The sequence below is a fragment of the Terrapene carolina genome, unplaced genomic scaffold (genome assembly GCF_002925995.2).
Source record: "Terrapene carolina triunguis isolate 2854851 unplaced genomic scaffold, T_m_triunguis-2.0 Scaffold131, whole genome shotgun sequence".
NCBI lineage: Eukaryota > Metazoa > Chordata > Testudines > Emydidae > Terrapene > Terrapene triunguis.
The window spans coordinates 458,104-481,521 of NW_020664482.1; the positions used below are offsets into that span (position 1 = coordinate 458,104).

At 47.1% G+C, this 23,418-nt stretch overlaps 1 protein-coding gene across 2 annotated transcripts; it reads right to left on the reverse strand.

The window, feature by feature from the left end:
* FOXO4 (forkhead box O4) lies at positions 1-23,407 on the reverse strand. 2 transcript variants are annotated; one of them, XM_026652999.2, is made up of 3 exons: positions 23,213-23,407; positions 10,033-11,273; positions 1-2,409 (listed from the first exon to the last, which is right to left on the reverse strand). In XM_026652999.2, exons 1-2 carry the CDS (start codon positions 23,273-23,275, stop codon positions 10,050-10,052), a joined length of 1,287 nt encoding a protein of 428 aa, XP_026508784.1. In that variant the 5' UTR covers positions 23,276-23,407; the 3' UTR covers positions 1-2,409; positions 10,033-10,049. The 2 variants fall into 2 exon arrangements, with proteins under 2 accessions (XP_026508784.1, XP_026508783.1); XM_026652998.1 differs by having other exon boundaries at positions 10,029-11,273; positions 23,213-23,369.
* Between the last annotated feature and the right edge of the window lie 11 nt (positions 23,408-23,418).

Below are 23,418 nucleotides of genomic sequence, written 5' to 3' on the forward strand. Positions count from 1 at the left end.
CCCATGGGGGTATTACTTCCGGGGTCAAGGTGCCACCTGACCGGAAGCAAGGTGTGTCATGGGGTCCTTATACTACTCAGGCAGTACAGCAAGAGGTATGTGGGTGTGTGAACCCAAGGCATGTTACTGTAAAAACGCACAACTGAACTCAAGTTTTCAGTAAAGAGAAAGCCTTAGAATCGTTTCCAATTAGCGTTCCCCAAAAGGACCTAGTGGCAGATAAGGCTCAAGGCAAGACTGCTCCACAGGCCTCATTTCAGGTGGCCAGACTCAGAGACCACTTCTGTTCAGGTCTCCAGCAGTTCTAGTGAATCCCTGAACCAACATGCAGAGAAGGCAACAAAGCAATACAAACTCCCAGCACCTCACCACATAAACCTTCCACAAGAAGACTCGTCTGCCATCTGCAGAAAGAATGCCAGAGACTTTCTGCATTAACAAATCCCATAGAACACTGCAAAGAATCATCCCTTCCCCCAAATCCTACCACCACAAACACCCAAAGTCTGAAAGAAAACTGCCAGCTGACCCTCATAGTTCCTTCAGGTCCTGGCTGGGGACAAAAACTGTTCACAGGTCAGAACCCCAATCAGACTCCTACAGCGTTGCCTACAGGACTAGAATTAGCAAGTAGTAGCAGAAAAACTTCAGTAACAAAAGGAAAAACTATAGAAACCAGGACAACCAGGTTGTCAGCTACTAAAGCTGACTGAGCTCCTGGCTTCAAAATAGTGGGGGATGAAGGCTTCACAGAATGTCAGCAGGCCTGGCTCAGCCTCCCTCATTAAGTAAGAGGTTAGGGAATCTAAGCCTCTGAAGCATCAGCTGCAGCCCTGCTACTCTAGGGCTTAACATACCCAGCTTATCCCCTGTTAATGATTAGCCAAGAGCACAAGGTTAGGGGATACTTAGTGGGAGTGTCCAATCACATGGCCAGAGACTGATCTGCCGGAGTCTGATATCTGTAAACACCTCTCCCATTTGATTTGAAGAGTGTGGCTATTCCCCAAGCACTCTGAAGTGTCTGCCCCACCCCTTCCCAACTGTATTCATACCCCATAACCCCAGGCTTGTTCCCAGCCTCACTGTAGTGTTCATGTGGTATCAACAGGATAAAGATGCAGAAAAAAAGTGTGTTTTAATCCAATAATCTTGTTTCTCAATTTAAAAAAAATATATATATATTTTAAAAGGTTTAGAAAAAGCTTCTAATTAATTTGCAGCTAGTTTTACATATAGATTACAAGAAATGTACAACCCCCTCCCCACATGGTTCCAAACTGTGGGGGCCTGCCAGTTCTTCCCCCAATCAGACACATAATTGAATGTCAAGTGTATTTATTCTCAGCACGGCTTTGAAAGGCAAATCTGCCATTGGTACCACCTTCTTAGAGGGAGAGATACCCAGTATGCCAATGGAGACATGTGGTTACACTGGCTTTCAATATAGAAAGCCCTTAGATTAGTAAAAAAATATTTCATCTATAGAAAATGCCCTTCTGAAAAGCAACCAGGGCTCTGTTAAGGCCACACCCAGGCTTCCCATTTCTCTGCTGTAGCAAGACAGCCCAGAAACAAACCCCCCAAGATGTTTTGGAGTCCCAGCAACAGCAATCAGCACCCGTGTCTATTTTCCAGCAGGCTGCTGTATCAGGAAAGTGCTTAGAACAGCACAGGACTTCTCTAGAACATACTACTCATTCAACAGGGCCCAGCTGGCACAGTGACATTAAACTGTACGTCCTCCTCTTCTGCCTAGGTGAGCAAAGGGAAGCCTCCCTGGCTGCCACTCCCTCATCCCTTCAGATGGGTGCAGAACAGTGGGGTACTTTGAAACCAAACCCCAATCCATCTGACACCCTAGTCCTACCAGGCTTCTGCCAAGAGGCTCCTTCTAATTCTTCTAAAAGTCTGTGGAGTACCAAGCACAAGGCTGGTGGCTGAAGGAAGAGGCCCAGCTACTCCATCCCAGAGGGCAAGGTGGGGACAGAACAGGCCCCTTCTGATAGCCCGAGGCACTGGGCGAACTGCTGCTATGGCAGAGATAAGGCAGCCTCCAACACACCCAACCCTTTGGATTGGATATTGCTGTTGTCTGGCATAACAGCCTTTGGCCAAGCGTGGGGATTTTCACCAGAGCTCCTCTTCGAATGTGCACAGCCCGGGGGCTTCTGCAGAAGATCCAGGGCAAGTCAGGATTTTTAGGAAGAGACGCAGCACACAACAGGATTTTTTTCAAAACTCTTCCTATTGCAACCAGGTGCAGATCTGCCCCCTTCTTCCCAGGTGAGCAGTTCTGTCTGCCCCAGGCATGGTGTGCAGAGAAGCTGTGTCCAGTGCGCTCTGTTTCAGACTCTGCCAGGGGTGGGAAGCGAAGTCAGGACCCAACATTCAGAAACCTGAAGGACACTAGGAAGAAGAAAAACAAAGCAGGTGGTTAGATCTCAGCCTCAAAAGGAGCCATGGACAGAAACAGATTTGGGGGTAATCATCATTAAGCAGAGGCATCCAATTCCAGTTGGGGATGCACACACTGAGAAACCTCTGTAGGGGAAGAGGTTTCACACCAATGCAGAGTGAAGTATACAGCAAGACCCTATCCACACTCGGTGGGATTGAGAGGAGGGGAGAGCAAAGGGAACAACACAGGGTCTCAAGAGTGAGTGCTCCCCAGAGGAGCTAAAGCAAGACTGCTTAGCCTGAAGAGCTTTGCTTACGGGAGGGCCCCGATAACACTAGAACTAGGAAGAGAAGCAGCAAGAAGAGAAAGTCACTCTTCCCTTTTGGGCAGCCACCAGAGTTAACTGCAAGAGAAACAGACTGGGGCTGAGCATGGGTCTCCTGGGCCCTGTACACCAGGAAGAGCTTTTTGCCTGCACGGCCACTTTAAGAAGCTCTGTTTGAACACATCAAAAATAGCAAATGCACATTTTGGATCACACTCAAGAAACCAATCTTACCAGAAAACCTTCCCAGGCACGGTCCCTCACCATAGCCACAGCAGCAGCCTACAAGCAGCCAAAGGAGGAAGAACAGCTCCTTCCAATAACCCTTTGGAATAGTTAACCAACGACTAAGAGAGAGAAATTAGGATGGGAACCTCCACTTGTGAGCTTGTGACCTGCTTCAGAAGGCAGTGTCAAAACACCAGTGGAGCAGGTGGAGGACACACACTTGTAGCTTGGATGGCTTTACACCAGCGTGGCAGCATCTAGCAACTAGCAACGGCACTGTGGAGACAATTGTGTGTGTGGGGGGGGGGTGATGTTACTCATTTCTGTATAGGGAATGAAGCTACAAGAGTGAACAGCCCTGGGAAAAGCACAAAAGCAATTGAGGACATTTACCATGACAGCAGACTCTTCTTTGAAATACGGGGGGAGAGGGGCAGTGTGTCAAAACCCAGCCTGGCGAGGAAGAGAGACAGACAGAACCAAGAGTGGGCTGTGGTCAAGGGACGTAGCAGGTTCTGTGGGCAGTGAGGAATCTGTACAGAGTCTTACGTCACCATTTTGAATCATTCAACTAGCATGAAAAACTCCACCAGGAATCGATGGAGAAGGTTTTGGATTTCCCATTTGCCTACGGATAGGAAGTAAATGTACAGAAAATAGGCAGCTCCTTTCCCATGAACGGCTCATAACGAGATCACCAGGAATCAAGCATGCACGGAGAAAAAGTAATCGGAAATCTGGAAACAAGGAGCCAAACAAGACTTTGCGCTGTTCAAATGGGACGAAGTGCCAGCCCCCGTGTCCAGCTCAGGATCACAGGTCCTCTAAAATGCTTAGACTAAGCACAGAGAGGAGGATTGATCTTCCATGTCTGTAGCGAATAGAACAACAGGCTCTTGCTCCAAGGAGCTGACGACACAGCCAGAGGAACAGGGTTCACATTCTCAGGGAAGGACAAGTATTCCCACCACGTGTGCCAAAGGGAGCTGAAAGGGGAGTTGAATATAAGCTTGTGGAAGTTATTTTTGTTGTCAGGCTGTGATTCAGCTTGGATGCAGAGAAGGCAGTGTTTTCTGAGCTCAGAATGGAGAAAGGGAGTTAATTTGAAGCCAGGAGTTCTATGAGACCTTGGGCACGTCACTTAACCTCTGCTCAGATTTCCCCCTTTGTAAAGATGGGCTGATAATCCTGACCTGCCTCCTAGGCTTCATAGGAGGGTTTACTAAGCACTCTGAAGTGCCTGTGCCAGTTTAGGGGCCTCTCTTTGGAGATGGGGCCTTGCTGCCCTTTGAGAGCTTGTGTTTTATTTCTGGGCACTATTAGGAAGCGGTAAGTTAGACTGCTATTTGAATCCCTTTACCTCCTGAAGGGAAACGCTTCCCAACATCCAGATTCACCTAGGCTCTGTACAAACCACACAGCATGATGATAGTGGTATTTGCTGAGTGGCAGTATACTCAGTGCTTCACAAGCTGGGTCCCTAGACTGAGACGCTTACAGTCCAATCAGAGCCCCCAGAAGTCCATCGGCAGGATGGTGCCAGCTTAGAGTGGTTGTTCATATTAGTGGTGCAGGCGGGTTTCACTGACAGAGGTTGATATTCATGGGCTTCTGGGAAGGAATGTGTTTGCAGGAGGGATTTGAACAGAGAGGGTCAATACCTAGCACGCTAGAGCAAGAGTTATTTGGTAGCCAGGCATTTCCAAAGAGACGCTGACCCCACAAACCTGTGGGCTGAGGGACACCGAACCAAGACCACATCATAGTTGAACGCAAGCCAGGGAACCATGGCATTTCCATCCTAAAGGATTCATAACTTCTGCCAGGGAAGGGAGGCTACAAATACAGGGTCCTAGCCTGCTCCCACTAACTTCAGAAACTACAGGTAAGGGCCCACAAATGGCTTCAATGAATAAAAGGGAAGTTGTGTTTTTAAGACTAAGATCTTCAGCCTCCTCACTGATACACTGAGTTATAGATTTTGGTGTTTTCACCTTCATATCAAAATACAGAGAAATACACAGTATTTTCTGACCTTTACTAGTGTTCTCCATTTTCTAGAAAGCCTTCTGCTATTTCTTGCTCATCCTCCCTGCTCCCATTCCGCTCCCATTCCTAGGATCTCTACTCCCTTCAGCCATACTTCTCATGGTCCATTATCCCAACTACACTGTTGCTCCCTTCTTGGGATCTCTCCCCCTCCACCCTCCTGTGCTGATCACTAGCCTCAGGCTATGGCTGAGATTGGAAAGTTTTACCAGGCGCAGAAGATAAAAGCAAATGTAGTGTGCGTACCTCTGGATTGCTGGACATTTGGAGACTCTTCTACAGTTCTTGACCGGACTCTCTCTGCCCTGTGCTGGTTGGCTTTTGCTCCAATATCCTCCAAACCTGCCTCTCTTACCTTTTTCCTCACCTGCCCCATCCTCAGCACAAACTTTCACTTCCCTTTTATTTCCATTTAGTTGCTCCGCCTCCTAAGTAAACCCACCCCCCAAAACCTGTGGAACTAGCATGCCATTTGTTTCCATCACATTGGTCACTCTGCTTCTGGGCTCTACCACAGCTCCCACCCTGTGGGTGTCCGGTCTATTTAGACTGCGAGCTTCAGGACAGGGACTGTCTGCTCCTTTTCGTACATTGCTCAACACATTAGGACCCCATTCTTGGTTGGCCCTTAGGCAATAATAGTTTCTAAGGATTGAAAGCAAATAACCGAGAGACACAGGAGGGGGCAGTACACATGCCCTTTGCTTCCCTTCTCTAACACCTGAACGTGAAATTGCTGTTTTATTCCTGGGGGAATTCTGCAAACAATATTTTAAAATTTTGCAAAATTCTGCATATTTTATTTGTCAAAACCACACAATATAATCATGCCAGTTTCAATTATTTTGGAAATTTATTTCAAAATACCAGTCAGCAAGTATGTCTGTAATAATACAGACAAAACAAAAAAAATCAGGAACTGCTTTTTGAAAATAAATAGATTCCTTACTAGACAAATTAATATAGAACTCTGAGTAATTCATTTAAAATACAATGCAGAAACGTATTTCCCGCACCCCTCAGAAGCAATGCAAAGGCTTGGGGGAGTCAGGGGTAACAGAGGTCGGAGGAGCTGAGGGAGAGGGAAGGAGCCTGGGAGGGAATCTGGAGGGTTATTGGGTGTGGGTGGGAGATGTATGGAACAGGTGTTTTTTTGGAAGGGGGGGGGATGGTTAGGGAGTGCGGGGGCCTCCCCCATGCAGACCCTGACTGACTACTAGCCTCTCCCATTCAGTCTGGAAAATCTGCCCCTGTCCCGATGTGTTCCTGCAGCCGCGCTTTCCTCTCCCCATGTGTCCCTGTTTCTCAGTACAATAAATAAATTAAACTAATGGAGATATCCTATCTCCTAGAACTGGAAGGGACCTTGAAAGGTCATCAAGTCCAGCCCCCTGCCTTCACTAGCAGGACCAAGTACTGATTTTGCCCCAGATCCCTAAGTGGCCCCCTCAAGGATTGAACTCACAACCCTGGGTTTAACAGGCTAACGCTCAAACCACTGAGCTATCCCTCCCCCCAATGTAATATTGCTGTCAAACGGAATGCTCCTTAGTTTTTCAATGCAGACAGTATGCAGGGATCACAGATGGGCCACAGAACCCCGACCATATGCCTCAGGAGAGGGAGTTAATTCTACTGAAGTATTCGCAGCTAGCATGACATCAGTGTGTTCATGGGTCTACGTGTCACAGGCCCAGAAGACAACTATCCAAGCCTCTCCAGATCTCTGTGCAGTTTGGCATGGTTTGCTGCCCAACTGTTTCGCAGACTATTATTGTTGAATGTACAACTTACTCTAGACCCTTCAGGAAGCTCATATGATCCGAACGCTGACCTCAGAGGTTTCCCACTTGGTAACACTACTGTCTGCCAGACTATATCCAATCCATGCTCAAGTATTTTTATTTAATTGAGATTTTTCTATTTCTTGTGCAATTATGTCTCACTGAAATCCAAGTCTACAATATGCATAGCAATCCCATGATTTAACTGCCAAGGCAGTAAATCAAAGTGCTATAAACTAAGGTTTATTCCATCCCTCTAGATCAGGGTGTAATTCCTTGGCAAGAGAAGAATGCCATTTTTACCTCTGGCCCTTGCATGCAGTTATGACAATATTCTCGCCTCAATCCTCAGCCATCTGATGTCAGTGGAAAGTCTGCACAAAGATCAAAGTAGAAACTCAGTAGGAAGATATGCTCCCACTAAGGAGAGCCACTCTCTGTGCTCCCAGTGTATCTACCTTCCTGCTCCGCCCCACCCCACCCCCGAGTTCTCTCCCTTTACCCTTGTGTCTACTGTTCTTTCCTTTGCATTGCATTGCTTTCCTTTCCCTTCCCTGCAGCAATTACCAAGTCTCTCCTCTCCCCTCCCCGCACCTTCCATTCCACCAGCTGAAGGTGTTAGTAATGAAATACTAAATATTGATACCTAGTCTTAATAGACTTTACAGTTGATATGCCAGTGGGATTAAGGGAGGGGCGGGGAGCCAGTGTGTCATGCTGTCTGCAGACTCAGGCAGACAGTGTTGCACTGGTTACATTCAGGTCACATTTGGAATGGTTACTTCCAACCATGTTAGAAAAGAACTTTGTAAAATTAAAGCAAAGATTCTACAGAATCTGAATACGAACACATCAGGTGGGCTAAGGTTGACACCACTGTTCTACATACACAGAGTATCACTTTACCCATGAGATCAGAAGAATATGCTCTGACATCACAAGTACAGCATTATGGCTACTGCATGGAGGAGTGCTTCTTATCTGTAGTGCAGTCACCTTCAGTATTGAGGAACTCACCAGAATCAATCCGTTAACCAATGCCAACACTAATGTAGTTCACCACACGGCAAATTAAAAACAATTTCTAGTTAGAAATAATTCTGCCTTAAAATGTTGCATTAGAAGAACTTGTTTTATAAATGTATTTGTTTGTGCAGCTTAGCTGCCCTTCTGAAGCATGAAGATGGAGGGTTTTAGTTTGAACTAATCCTTCAGGAAAGAGTGAAACATTCTGCAGGTATCCAGCCAGGCAAAGCCCCAGACAATTCATTCCTGAAACTAGTGGTTTTGAAGCATGCTACACAAGGACATCAACTCACTTAGACTGCTGCATCTTTCAAAGAACAAGCAATTGTCAGTCTCACTGGAAACCTGGGCACCAGTTTTTTGAACTGCCACTTCATTAGTGGTGTGGGAAGTAGCTCTCTCCAAATGGTTCAGAGAACAAATTAAGGGAACTAACATGAAGCCACTCAGACTTACTGCTTAAAATTGGGTAACTGACATTTAAGAGTCCCATTAAACTCCTGCTTTTAATAACCTCCCTCCAATAGCAGGTTGGAAGATAATAAGGAGAAAAGCTTCAATAAGTGAAAAGCCATATGGAAACAAATGACAGATTGATACCACCCACAGCTGGCCAGAGGGTGGATGTCTTCCCCACAAAAGCCAGGAGGCCCTAGCACAGCTTACCCAACAAGATGATTTGAGGGAGCCTTTTTAGAGGCATGTGATTTAGAGACTTGATGGTAATTGAAAGGAAAGCCCCCCTCCTCTCCTTCCCTGAAACCAAGACAAAAATGTTTCTAGGCTTTTATTCCCACCCACAAACAGGTCCTCTCACAAAGGGGATTCTGACACCACATTATAATGCCCTCTGAAGCCAGCCATTTAACCAAACTCCATTCCCCACAGCTCTCCAGTAGGAAGAGTTTATTTTACTTTCTAATGTATTTGCCGCCTTCTCCTAAACATGGACTATCACTTACAGCTCCCAGGAAACAACCAGCAGTTGTGCAGTGCTGCCCGGTGACAATACTGGAAGGAAATCCAATGGCCAGGCAAGCTGGGACTGGGGAGGTGCATTCTAAGCAGAGGGAAAATCTGAGTGGGTCTCAGTCACAGACATAGCTCAGTTCCCAGCATTTATTTAGACACTTACCTTACCCCATGACTCCTTCCTGTGAATAGACCCCCATACTAGAACACAGCCACAATACACTTGGCTCCCAAAACCAAGTCAAGACTGCCCCCAATGTGATCGAAGAGCAATTCTGAATCAGTTCCTCCCAACATCAAAGCTATTCAAGGAGCAAGTCGAGAGATTCTGACAAGTCAGGAAAGAGGGATGTGTGCTCAGAGGTCAGATGTCAAAATAAGCTTCCTAACTCATTTCTGGGATTGAAGGGAAGCCCATCCTGCTCCTTAGAAGGAGCCTGCTTTTCAATCATAGGTGCGCAGTGCCTGAGTGAGAAAACCCTCTGCTAACTCCATCAGTGTTGGCAGCAGCTTCCATGGCTACAGCAAGTCAGTAATTACACCAGAATAGAACATTTGTGCAACCTCACATCTCTTACAAGGTATACAGGGGCCATGTTTCCAAAATAAAATTGTAAATGCAGGAAAGCTTATGCAGGGAAGTCAAAGATGCAAGCATTATAAACAGGATCATCTTATCTCCAGAATAGCTGGAACGATATAGGAAGCGCAAGGGCCTAGGAGCTGCATGCAGGTACGCTGTCACTGAATGGCATAGGGAGGCATTACTGTTTCTTTGTACTTTTTAAAAGCTATAAGGAGAGAGAATATGGCATTGCATACAAACTGTTTCCAGGAAGTTCTGACACTAGAGTGGTCTCACAGATCTACTCCATAGACAGCATTTTCCCAGTCCAAAAGTTTACTTAAACCTGCACAGAAATGCCAGAGACAGCATCCTCCAGCACTCACTGTGAAGAGCACACAGAGCAAGCCACTCCACTAACCAGACTCCAGCAGCTCAAGAGACAAGAAAGCAAAAGGACTTGAAAATTAAAAGTAGCTTCAATACAATCTACCTCTGAAGCTCATTTCTCCTCTAGGCTAGGCGGCCGCAGTAGCTTTCAGCAATCAAGATACTGCTACTTTTTAAACAGATGTACCTCACTAGTACAGAACTGCACATTTGAGAACTGCAAGGGGAACATCCCAACTCAAGCTGGTAGTGTCTGTTAGAGATCGACAGAGTATTTGACAAACTCACCTACCTTTTGTATTCCTGAAGTTAACTTGGTACCCAAGTATGGTTGGAGGCCTGCGAGGTGTTGGGGTAGCTGGGAGTAGACAGAATGGGTTCAAAGTTGAAGTCCAGTCCTTCTCCATCCATGAGGTCACTGTTGATTATGTAATCCACATCACATTCAAGGTTCTCCATGTACATGTCAACGTCCAGGTCAGTGGGCAGCCTGTCCTGGTTCACTCCAAATGGGGCAGAGCTAACAGAAGAGAGAAGTGGCTGAGTGCCCAGATGGACTGCTTGGGCCGTTGGTGCTGGGACTGGGGCCTTCAAAGTGGGCATGCTGGCTGTGTTTTGAGGAGATGCCACCACAGAAAGCATAGATGGCAAAGCACTGGCACCTACTGACTCTGACTGCTGCTCCAAAGGCTTTCCTCGTGGGTTGACTGGGCTTGTTTTATTCTGGGTGACTTGTCCACCTAGAAGCAGAAAAGTCTGGCTGTTTAGCCTGCTTCCAGTTTGAGGGAGTATCGGATCCACCTGAGTCATCATCACATCGCTGGGAGGTGGAGAGCTGGATGTCAGGAGAGCTTCCAGGGTCTGAGGGCCAGAGAAACGGTTAACAGAACTCTGCAGCGAGATATCAACAGGGTTAAACAGAGAGGTGCCAAAAGTAGAGGCCTGACCAGCTGAATTCTGGGTCCTCAAAGAGAAGCTGGAATCTCTCTGGACTGGACCACCTGAGGCAGACTGCTGGGTGGGCAGCATAGATGAACTGGGTGACATCAGGTTTAACCCATCAAGGAGTTCAAGCTCCTCAGTCACGGTGGGTGGGACATTGCTGGATGCACTGGAGTACACTAGAGAAGGAAGAAGCTTTTCATCTGGGAGGTCGTCCTGCTCAGGCATGATAGGAGAGAGCCTGGCACTAATGGTACTCGCATTGGAACTGGTTCGAGGCCGGAAACTGGTCCACACATCGGAGTCCTCATTATTCCTTGATGATGGGCTCCCAGGCCATTTGGGGAACTGGGAGCCAGGGCTGTCGGCAGTAGCTTCCGGAGCTGCTTGGAGTGAGGCCTTCTTTTTGGATGCTTTACCTCTGACTTTTGCCAGTTTGCTGCTGTTGTCCATGGAGGCAGCTCTCCTCCTTGGTGCTTTCCCACTTTTACCACCTTCAGGATTGAGCATCCACCAAGAACTCTTCCCTGTAGCTTCATTATGCACTTTAATGAACTTGCTGTGCAGGGATAAATTGTGCCTAATAGAGTTCTGAAAAAAAGAGAAAAGACAGCATGTTAGCCCCATTTGTATAGATTACATAAACAGAGAGGATTGGCATGTGCGGTATATATATTCCTGCTAGATTCCACTTTGTAGAGAGACTTGAGTTTCTAAACTTAACGACTGACACTTCAGACCCAACAGAAGAAGTTCCCATGGTTTGAGTGGGTCCTACATAAACACAAACTTTTCTTCTTCAAGTTTCTCAGTGGTGGATTTGTTTAATGTTTACTTTGAACTAGTTAAGGAAGCCAAATTTTTTCTGCTCTAAGAGGCTGCACTGCTTCCACGACAGGGATCCCAGGGCTGCCCCTAACTGGTATAAGCTGGACCAGGCTGCAGCGGCCCTCAGCTTTAACCCATATAGCCAAGACAGTTTGAACGGAGTTAACTGGGTGCTCCTGTTGCCCCCCGCCTTACATCCTCTCCCACCCCAGCCAAGCCACAGCTCCTTTTCTTTCTCCCAACTGCTTATCAGCCTCTCCCCAACCCCTACCAACTGCTGCCAAAGCAGAATCCCTCAGAGCAGGCAAGATTCCAATAACCCCATCGTGGCCTCATCAGCACCTAGCTATGCTGGATTCTGTGTCAGTTTTGCCTTGCTCATCAGATCTCTTGCACACCTGCCCAAAATGAAGCAGGAGTGGGACTAGCAACACAGAGGCAGTGCAGTGGGAAGAAGCTGCAGGACTGGGCCTGCCCCCCGAGTCCCATCCTAGGCATTCCCACAGCCAAAATCACCTCCCTGAACTAGTCAGTCCAGAAGGCATACAAATTCCTCACAACTAGTCAGCATGCTAGGGGTTACCATGGAGTTGTGATCCTCAGAGACTACCTGTACCAGTAAATAATATTCCATCATTGCTCATGTGGTGACATAGGTTTAGCAACATGCACAACTTAACGGCCCCCTAGTCTGAAGTTTTGTTTTAAATAAACTGGTCAGTGATCCCCAAAACCCACACAACCAATTCAGCATGGTATCCTGTCTCCTCCAGAGGCTGACATCTTTGTTCTTCCAAAAAAAGACTACACATGAACGTTATTGATTTAAAATAGGATTTTCTGCAGCCACCACCAGCAAGGATCACAAGAGCCTCATCTTCCCTTCCAACAGTTAAGCTGTGAACTCCTGTATTACCCCAGTCTCATCAGGAACTAGTCAGCAGCTGGTGTACACAGCCCACCATGGAAGGAATGACTGCTATTGCATAAACAGAAGGGTTTTGGCTCAGTGTACTTCTACGGGACTTTAAATCACGTGGCCTAGAACAACATGTACAGAAAGAGAAGGAAGATTGTGTCTCTGGGTATAGGCCAGCTGAGCTGTAAGACCTAGTTTATAGCTGGAACCACAATCTGCTAATTGCTACGTCAACAAAAATCCTCTGGATGACAGCAAATCCTTCAGTTACACTGAAACCTACAGGAAGAGGCCACCATTCTTGCCTTAAGTGGAAATTTTAGTTTACAGGTTTCCAGCTTTCTGGCGGTATGGATGTTACAAATAAGACACCCTGAAACAAAGCCAATCCTCATGTCAACACAGTTGTCAGCAGCCCATAAACAGTTTTCCCATGTGTACACCTCAGACACTCTTCATGCACATCAGGAGTTCTGTGATGAAGCCACACACATTGCGATTCTGGGTACAGTAACCCTAGCAGAAAGGCTAGGTCAATACTGAAAATGAACTTGAGTGTCCAGATCTTCTAAAGCAGAATTAAAGAGCTGACTTGCCTCCAACTCTGGTGATTTCACAGACAATGCAAGGGGCTCTGTAGTTAATGACCTTATGAAAGCAGGCAGGTGACCTACCCAAAATATGAACTGGAGAAAGTTCAGAAGTACAAACGTTAGGTGACACTTACAGGATTCTGGGGGTGAAGGGGAGGTTTTGTTTGAAGAAAGTTGCCCCCATATTTGTCATGGGCAGGATATTATCCCACTGTGACTAAACCTGAAGAGTAAGGGACAAGTTGTAAAATCAAGGAGGCATTTCCCAATAGGTTTATCATACTCAGTCAAGCAAGGTGGCCTCACCCAGCAACTGTTCCTGCCAGTGGTCCTTGGCCTGACTTTGATTAGAGGCAACAGTCCAAATGACAAAAGCTGACTGGTATTAGCTAGATTTACTCTCCTCTTCCCTAGTTATCTGGGCTCTCTTTCTTCCTTTCCAACTGCCTTACTACTCTGAAAGCACTTGTTACCACTGCCAGCATAGAATCATAGAATATTAAGGTTGGAAGGGACCTCAGGAGGTCATCTAGTCCAACCCCCTGCTCAAAGCAGAACCAATCCCCAACTAAATCATCCCAGCCAGGGCTTTGTCAAGCCGGACCTTAAAAACCTCTAAGGAAGGAGATTCCACCACCTCCCTAGGTAACCCATTCCAGTGCTTCACCACCCTCCTAGTGAAAAAGTTTTTCCTAATATCCAACCTAAACCTCCCCCACTGCAACTTGAGACCATTACTCCTTGTTCTGTCATCTGGTACCACTGAGAACAGTCTAGATCCATCCTATTTGGAACCCCCTTTCAGGTAGTTATCTAACAGCATTTCCCACGCATGGCCTTAGGGTCCCTTCCATGCCCTCTCCCCCCAGAACGAACACAACAGGTTGAGCCACAAAGCTGCAGTCAACTATTAATGATATTCCATTCAATGCATGCAGTGGGTCCCATGTCTTTTCTGTTCGCCTACAGAATGGGGGATTGGGAGATGAGGATCTTAAAATGCTCTATAGAATGAAGGATCTGGAAGACAACTGATTTAAGCCAAGTCATGTGGCTATTTATATGGATAACTCCAGTCATTTGGGGTTGGATGGGATAGGCGGGAACAGCTGGTATAACCAGCACCAACTTCCCAGCAGCCACCTTCTTGGGGAGCTCTCTCAGCTATGTAGCAGTGTCTTTGCAGCATTCTTCCAAAGAAGTAAATTTCTTTCCAAAAGCAAAGCACCTGGGGACAGAGAAAAGTGACACCAAAACCTTCTGAGACAATTAGACTGGTGATGCATAGAGCAGGTAGTGCTCCATCTGGAAGAACACCCACCCCTGAAAAAAGTACAGTGCCTTCTAGGACGAAGAATCTTAGGGCTAGTCTACACTGGCAAAGCTAAAGCGTAATGTGGCTTGTGTGGTCGCAGTGGAGCGCTGGGAGAGCTCTCTCCCAGTGCTCTAAAAAAAACCCACCTTCATGAGGGGCGTTGGTGAACTGTCTACATTGGCGCTTTACAGCGCTGAAACTTGCTGCGCTCTGGGGGGGGAAGGGGTTCACACCCCTGAGTGAGAAAGTTGCAGCGCTGTAAATTGCCAGTGTAGACAAGCCCTTAGAGGGTCTGGGGGAGGCCTGTGTGTTCAGTTAAGCACACCTTGTTTTCCCTGTTGAGTTCACTATGAACAGCAAGAGGCAGAGATGAATACCTGGCTGTGTTGAGAAGGTGCTCTCTATATAGGACCATTACTAAGGCTATTAACAAGTATTAATAAGATCATGATTGAGCAACAGGACCCGACACAACCTGGCACCCCTCATCCCAACCTTTCTGTTCTCATCTAGTTCCATTTCCAAAAAATCTAGTAATCTTAATTTGCTCCCTTAAAAAGTGCTGAGGTGACAAATTTTGCCAAAAGTGTTGCCACTCTCTAGGAGTGTATGGGCTTAGCTACACTGGTGCTTTACAGCACTGCAACTTTCTCGCTCAGGGGTGTGAAAAAACACCCCCCTGAGTGCAGCAAGTTACAGCGCTGTAAAGTGCCAGTGTAAACAGTGCTCCCAGCGCTGTAAGCTAATCCCCTCGTGGAGGTGGAGTACCTGGAGTACCAGCGCTGGCGCGCGACCACGGGAGCGCTTTGAAGTTTCGAGTGTAGCCACGGCCTATACTGTCCTTGGGATGCCAGAGTATGTCACTTGGCTTTTGTTGGTTCCTATCTCCAATCCTACCTTCGAGTTGCTCATCTAGGTTTTAAATCTTGCTGGAGCAGGGAGCCCCAATCTGCTTACAGCACCTAGCACACTGCTAGCACAATATGAATACATTTGGAAACAAAAAAACAGGAGCAAGATTCCAGTGGCTTAGTCCACGATACGTGTCAAAATCCACCAGCCACGCTAATTCTTAAACTAGAGCTAACTTTCACCATGGCTAACTTCCTTCTAGAACCTTTTAAATACCCATGTTTCATAGGAAGTGACACTCAAAGCATTCTTCACCTGCAGTCACCCAAAAACTTAGTCACCATCATTAGGAACACAACCCCATGCTCTGAGTGCCCCAAAACCTCTGACTGCCAGAAGCAGGGATTGGAGGACAGGGGATGGATCACTCAATAAATTGCCCTGTTCTGTTCATTCCCTCTGAAGCATTTGGCACCAGCCACTATCAGAAAAGAGAATACTAGATTAGATGGGCCACTGGTCTGACTCAGTACGGCCATTCTTATGTTCTTTAACCTGCTAAAGACTAATGGGCTTCAAAGTCAGTTGAGTGGCAGAGAAAGAGGATGTTTGCCAGTTCCCACCACCAGCAAGCGTCTCTATGACTCTTACTTAAATTACACTTCCAGTGAATAAAGGAAAAGATTATATTAAGTTTCAAACCCTTCACTTAGAATGTGCAATGCTCCACTTATAGCAGCAAAGTTTAACGGGGACAGTATTTGTGTAGCTGCACACCACACCTCAGTGCTGCTGGGCAAGTCAACTTTCTAGTAATCTCACTTTTGCAGTACACTCAAGACAATAGTAAGTAGCGGTTTTTCCTTTTCCAGAGTCAGTGATTCCCTGACCCCTGGATAAAATTATACACTGGTCTGAACCACCCTGAAACACATGCAGACGCACGCTACAAGTCAGACAGAATTAAGGCTTTGCTCAGCACTAAGATATAGAATTTAAGTTTTCCATTTCCGTTTGCTAGATGGTGTCTAGGTTTAATGTCAGCTATGCCTCAGTGGGTGGAGACTGGAGAATTTCCCTATTCTTCCCCCCCAATGGGGCCATGAAACTATCCATTACCAACGGTCAGAACTCAAAATATATGCAGAGCCCCTCCACCCCCCTGTCACCAACAGATGCCCCTGGAAAGAAAAAAAAACCCTACTCTTCTCTAAATGGTATGAACCAGAACATCCCTTATTAGCTTGAGCTGTTGCTAGACCTTGGCATAAGCTGTGCATCTCCAGAAGGAGGCACTAGTTAACTCGGCTACTTCAAGGTCTGATTGTAGAACGGGGGTTCTCAAACTGGGGGTCAGGCCCCTCGGGGGTCACGAGGCATAGGGGGTCATGAGCTGTCAACCTCCACCCCAAACCCCGCTTTGCCTCCAGCATTTATAATGGTGTTAAATATATAAAAAAGTGTTTTTAATGTATAAGGGGGGGGGGTCGCACTCAGAGGCTTGCAGTGTGAAAGGGGGCACCAGTACAAAAGTCTGAGAACCCCTATTGTAGAAAGAAAAGATGTGAGGGTGACGGGGCTCTTCTGGAAGCTGATGAATAAGGCTCTATCAAATCATATTAATTTTACAGTATGAGAGAACACATGGAAAAATCTGCAGCAATCTCCAATGCGCTTCTTTTTCCTTTCTCAGTACTTCCATCTGAAGAGGGTCACCTCTGAGCACTAGGATTTGGACTGGTTTAAAGCTAGACATGGTGCTGCATGCAGGACTACCAGCAAGTCTTCATCCCTGGTCACCTAGTTGGCCCAATAATCAATAATTTCTAACCCAGGTGATACTCGCACAATATGCACCTTTGAGGTGTATTGAATAAACATTTTAAAGCGAGATATGTCCAAATTATTCACAAAACAGCAGAACCGAGAGTCACTAAGGAGTAGAGGAGCCATCCACTCTACCTTTCAGATAGATCTTGTTTCAAACACAGAGTGCCTGGTGATTTTTATTTTGTAATGCTCTTGAGTGTAATATTTAAGATATTGTTAACATCCAAGTGTCTGAATCAAAGGGTATTTGGGAGGAGAGTGTTAGAGAAATGCTGAAAGTAGCTACCATTTGAATTCAACCATCCTATGACAACTGTGATACTCGAGTCAGACTTTTTTTTGTTTGTGGGGAGACGATTATATACTATCAGGAAGGATGATAAAGAGACTCCATATGTACCATATAAAAGGGATAGGCTTGATTTCTGTGATGGGGAAAATTGCCTCTGGTGAGGAAGAAACAGTTTCAGAATTCACTCTATCCCGACCAAGAGGTATTTTAAAAATCATTTTAGAGGGAAACAAATGAAGTGTTTCACTCAGAATTAGCACTTTGCTTGTCCTGGCATCTTGCTGACTGGCCCCACCCATATGGGAACGAGACAGCCCTACAGCAGTTTCAGGCGCATGGCATGGATTCCCTTAAGGGTGCTTATCCTTTCTACAGAACAAAGCATAGCTTTACCCAACTGCATTAACCCCAAGAAGCAGTCTGAAAGCAGGAAAGATTTATCCCATGATCCAGAGAGCAGCTTACAAAGTGCAAAGGAGGGGATTATAAAGGAGTCCAGGGAGAGAAACACCCTGCTGGAATATTTCCACCTTTTTAATCTCAGTTCTTAACTTCAAAATTGGATGATTGCAGAGAAAAAGCAAACTGCACAGCCAGCAAATTAACTTTCTCCTTTTAAAGCATAGTGAAGGAACACTGCCTCCTCCCCCAAAAATCTCAAATTCACTGAAATTCACACTAGTTATACTCAGAGTCTGCAAGATTTATAATTTCACTCAATTGTACATTGGAGTGGAACAGCTATGAAGGGATTATGAGGTAACAATGAGAGATTATAAAGTTTCATCATGGTTAAGCAGTCTCCCCCATGGAAGTTCCTGTTCTGCCCCTGCTGAAGGCCATAAAACAAAGCCATCCTGAATCAACTGATTCACAGACTGCAGTGCTACAAACTCAGTAGCACTACCTAAAAGTCTGCATTAGAGAACAGTAGCAATTCCAGAGCAGCAGGAAGACCTCTGCATATTTCCACAACATCCATTCCCTTCACTTATCACACAAGGATCTGTGTGTCTGCCTTACCACAAAAACATTCTGATTGCGCATTCCACAGACTAGTTTTCCTTTAGGGTACAAACATGATATAATGAAAACAAATGTCTGAAACTGCTATATCATACTAGACCCTCCAACCTCCCCAGTACCTTTTATTTGAAGTGGAAACATTTTTAGAACCCACTCTAAATATAACTTTAGAGTCTGTATCCTGATGCAGCACATGCCTCACACAGGACTTCTATAACTATTAATTATAATTTATATTACCAACCAGGACCCCCATTATGCTAGGCATTGTACAAACATAGAACAAATTAGGCTGTGTCCTAAAACGCCTCTCATCCTGTTTAATTCAGTCAACCAGCTTTGCCTATTTGACACTGAGGTTTGGACGCAGTGGCCCAAAGACTTCACAACATAGGCATGTCTCTTTTGCAATTAGTCAAAGGTCAAGAAAAGAACTTCACAATTGTCTTGTGGAGAACACAAGGGGACTCCGTTCCTTCTGAAATCTTGCTTGTCATGGCCTAGAGCAGTGGTTCTCAACATATTACACATTGCATATGCTGCAGTGGTAGCCTGGACCCCGGACCTTCACCGCACAGCTGCCCAGGCCCCCGGACCCCACGGGGCTGGCCGGCTGCCCTGGATCCCTGCCTGCCCTGGTCCCCCTCTGTGTAAGCCCCCTGAACCTCGGGGCCTGCAGGGCCAGGCGGCTACCCTGGACCCTGACCCCCGGCCCACCCCAGGCCCTGCCGCAGCTGCCCTGGACCCCGAAGCTCGTGGGGCCAGGCGGCTGCCCCGGACCCCGAAGCTCGTGGGGCCAGGCGGCTGCCCCGGACCCCGAAGCTCACGTGGCCCCGGAGGTGGCAGGGAGCCCTGGACTCCTGAACACCGAACTCTGCAGGGCCGGCCAGGAGCCCGACCCCCGAGCAGCTGGGAACCTGGGACCCCAGGCACACCCACAGCCTTTAGCACACAGCTGAACTGAGCCACAGCTGTGTGCTAATTGTGCTGCTGGTTGAGAACCACTGGCCTAGAGATTAGATATAGACATTCCCCAACGGACAGCACAGAGAACATGATCTAACATCAGTCTCACCAACTTTTTGCCAAAATAATTACACAAGAATCATTGTAGCATAGAGGACAGACCACCTTTAACATGGGGCCTGGAAGAATTCCCTTCAGGAGAGACAACCAGACCTGCTGGAAAATTGGTATTTACAGCTGTTGCAAAGTAACACATCCTAGCAAACTGTCCCGTGACAACTGTTGACTAACTGGATTCAGCCAGTATTGAAAAAATTAATAGAGTAGCTGAAATTTAGTCAGATACTTGTCCTCTCCAGAGATCCTCAGCCAGCCACCATACAGTTGGAAAAGTGACAAACTTTCCGTGCTGAGTAGTTGCATATTCAGGCTCCTAAAGGCATCTGTAAGAGTTTAAATCCAATGTACACTCTGGAAAGAGCAGGGAACTGACTTCTGTTCCACAACAATAAGACCCCTATTTCTTTCTCTCTCTGTATTTCTAAGATGCCTATCCCCATTGTATGTAAGAACAGTTATTAAGGACAGCACTGACTAGCTCGTGTGATAGCAAAATTCTCACAGCTCCCGTTATTCCTGGTCTGTATATCAGGGCAAGTTTTGTTTGACCTAGAATAGTAATGTAGAAATATTGAACACAGCCTCTATTAGCTGTTCTAGGGCAGAAACAAGATCATCACCCCCACATTCACTTTGCTTGCATGTTATATCTCATTCCCCTCTGTAGGTCTGTGTTTTGTCTTCAGACAATAAGGTCTTTTGGCAATGGACAGTCACTATATGTTTGTACAACACCTGGCATAAGAGGGCCCTAATCCTAACTAGGCCTCTGGATGCTAGAGCAATACAATTAAAATAATAAATACAACTACAAATACATGCCATTCCAAATAAGCCACTAACACAATACAAGCAAAAAGATACCCTATTTTAAAGTTAGTTGTCATGGACTAGGTGATACATGCAGCAAGTTAACACCCCAATGCAGTCGGGAGGCCCAGCACCAGAGCAGCAAGAGTGTTGAGGTAGCTTGGCAGAAAGTTTGCCAAGAGCATCCCTCAGATGTCAGTTCCTCATTCAATTCATTAGTCTAAACCAGGGGTAGGCAACCTATGGCACGCATGCGAAAGGCGGCACACGAGCAGATTTTCAGTGGCACTCACACTGCCCGGATCCTGGCCACCCGTCTGGGGGGCTCAGCATTTTAATTTAATTTTAAATGAAGCTTCTTAAACATTTTAAAAACCTTATTTACTTAACATACAACAATAGTTTAGTTATATATTATAGACTTATAGAAAGACCTTCTAAAAACGTTAAAATGTATGACTGGCACGTGAAACCTTAAATTAGAGTGAATAAATGCAGACTCGGCACACCACCTCTGAAAGGTTGCAGACCCTTGGTCTAAACATACTAGCATGGAAGACCAGACTGATAACGGCAGAGGATGGAAACTAAGGTCAATGCTCTTCATGTTACTTTAGTATCTACCTTTTCTATTTCCAGAGCAACATGGTTTAGTATTTTTAAACAATGTATTCCACAGTCTATTTTTACTTTTCACTAGCTCACAGAGCTTCCTCAGTCGCTGTAGGGCAGACAGACCCACCCCCTCTGCCCATGGGACAGAGCACCCTTTTTAAAGGGAGATTCTTGAAAGCCAGGAATACCAGTTATGAAGGAGTTATTTATACTGAGTTTCAGAGAAGCTGTGAGACAAAGAACTGCAGCTTTGTATTTAAAAACCAGTTCAAATGATGCTTTATCTTATACAGTAGCTTAGCACAAGAATCGCTTAACAGGCCAGCTCCTTTCCTGGAAAACTTTCAGAACACAAAGAGAGCAAGGAGCAGCCTTTCCTGGAAATACAGAAACCAGCTGGACCAGAGATTGGCACAAAGGGCAGTCCTCATCTGCTTCACAAAGCCATAGGTTGTGGTGAGTCCAATAACAACCTGGTGCATTCAGTGGAGACACATACAAACTGCCCCATCTCCACAAAGCCCATCACAACCACCTCCATCCACTAGGTTATTTGTATTACAGCAGAACTCAGTGGCCCCAATCAGAATGGGGGTCCATTACACAAAGCTCTATATAAACATTAGACAATCCCTACCCTAAAGAGTTTACAATCTAAATACTGACATGAAGCAACAGGTCGGTATAAAACAAAGAGGAGGATGACAAGGCTGATGGTAAAAGGAACACAAGGAGGCACAGCTAGGTGCCTGATTTGCAGACTTATAATAAATAATAAGAATTATACCAAGCTCTTATATAGCACTTGTTGTCTGCAGAGCAAGACACTTTATAAAAGTTAGTATCACTATTTCAATTTTACAGATGGGGAAACTGAGATATGAGGAGGTAAGTGACTTATCCAAGTTCACCCAGCAGACTAGTAAAGCCCTGCGTGGATACCAAATTTATATCCGTGAATATAAAATGGATATCCGAGGAACTGCAGAGCCCTACCAGGAACAGCAGCAGCAAAAGCAGCTGCATGTCCGACCACCGCTCACAGAAGCCAGCACCCTGCATGAGCAGCTCCTCCGGCGTGGCTGTACTGCCCCTGGTCTCCCTGACTGGGGGGGGCACCAGGCTCAGTGGCAGCTGTCCCTGGTCGCACTAGTCCGGGAGCATGCAAGCCACTGAGCCTGGTGCCTGCCTCAGTGGGGGAGACCGGGGGCAGTACAGCCACGCCAGAGGAGCTGCCCACACAGTGCACTGGCTTCTGTGAGTGGCGGCTGGACATACGGCTGCTTTCACCGCTGTTATTCCCGGTAGAGTCCTGCAGCTCCATGGATATCCGCTGATATCCCATCCGCAGATATACATTTGGTATCCACTCAGGGCTCTACAGAGTAGTGCCTAAGTGAGGAAAAGAATCTAGGTCTCCTGAGTCCCAGTCCGGAGCTCTATCCGGTAGGTACACAGCCTCAAGTTTGGGGGATTTTTTTTAATATAGGTGAACTGAAAGACTGTAATAGATATCCCATTCTATAGAGGTGCTCCCCATAGTATCCAAGTATTTTCCAGCAGTTCAGTAAGCAACTAAATCTGCAACATGTTTGCTCTCTCCTCCTCTCTACAGAGGGAGAAGTGCATGCCCTATTTTGGATTTTTTTCAGTGTTTGTATATACACACATACACAGAGCTATATGTTTATGTCAGAGAACGCAATTGCAAAGTGGAAGGTGGGGGGGGTTGTGCGGATCCTTAACTCTCCTGGGGACGTTCACTGCGCAGGTTGGGACGCACTCCTTAACAGGGCCGCCCAGAGGGGGGGGGCAAGTGGGGCAATTTGCACCAGGCCCCACAGGGGCCCCCACGAGAATATAGTATTCTATAGTACTGCAACTTTTTTTAATGAAAGGGGCCCCTGAAATTGCTTTGCCCCAGGCCCCCTGAATCCTCTGGGCGGCCCTGCTCCTTAAGAGACGAACTTTACACCCTTACAGCAGAAGATGTCATTGGGCAAGAAGAGCAAAGCTGTCAGCCACGGTCTCGCTTTACTTTCGGCACTGGCTCGGCAGAAAGCAGAGACTGGGCAGCGAGGGGCGACGGCCCGCTCAGGCTGCAGGCTCAGGTAGCGAGGGCCAGGAGCGCACCTCGCCCACAGCCAGTCGCTGGGTTCCCCCGTTCAGCCGCCGCCTCAGCAGCTGCCAGCCCAGGCGCTCGCCCTGCGGACTGAGGCGTTTCCCCGGCACAGGGGCTGCGCCCAGGGGCCCGAGCCGGCGCGGCCGCTGCACCGACACTCGGCCGGGGCTGCGCCGCCCAGGCCCCAGGGAGCGGCGGCGCGGCGAGGCCCTGGCTGCCCGCGGCCCGGCTGCCCCCGCTACCTTCCAGCCGGCCGAGCTGTTGCTGTCGCCCTTGTCCTTGAAGTAGGGCACGAAGCGAACCATCCACTCGTAGATCTGCGCCAGCGTCAGCCGCTTCTCCGGGGCGCTCTCGATGGCCTGGCTGATCAGCTCCGCGTAGGACTGGTTCCCCCAGGCGTTCCGCCGGGAGCCGCCCTTCCGCGCCGCCGCGCCGGGCCCCCGCGCCC

What these genes read in the sequence shown, in the direction of transcription:
- FOXO4 (XM_026652999.2), bottom strand. Translation starts at nt 23,275, where the DNA reads ATGGTTCGCTTCGTGCCCTACTTCAAGGACAAGGGCGACAGCAACAGC. An exon ending in ACAGCTCGGCCGGCTGGAAG is followed by an intron (nt 11,274 to 23,212) that starts GTAGCGGGGGCA and finishes TCTTTTTTTCAG; the next exon opens with AACTCTATTAGGCACAATTT.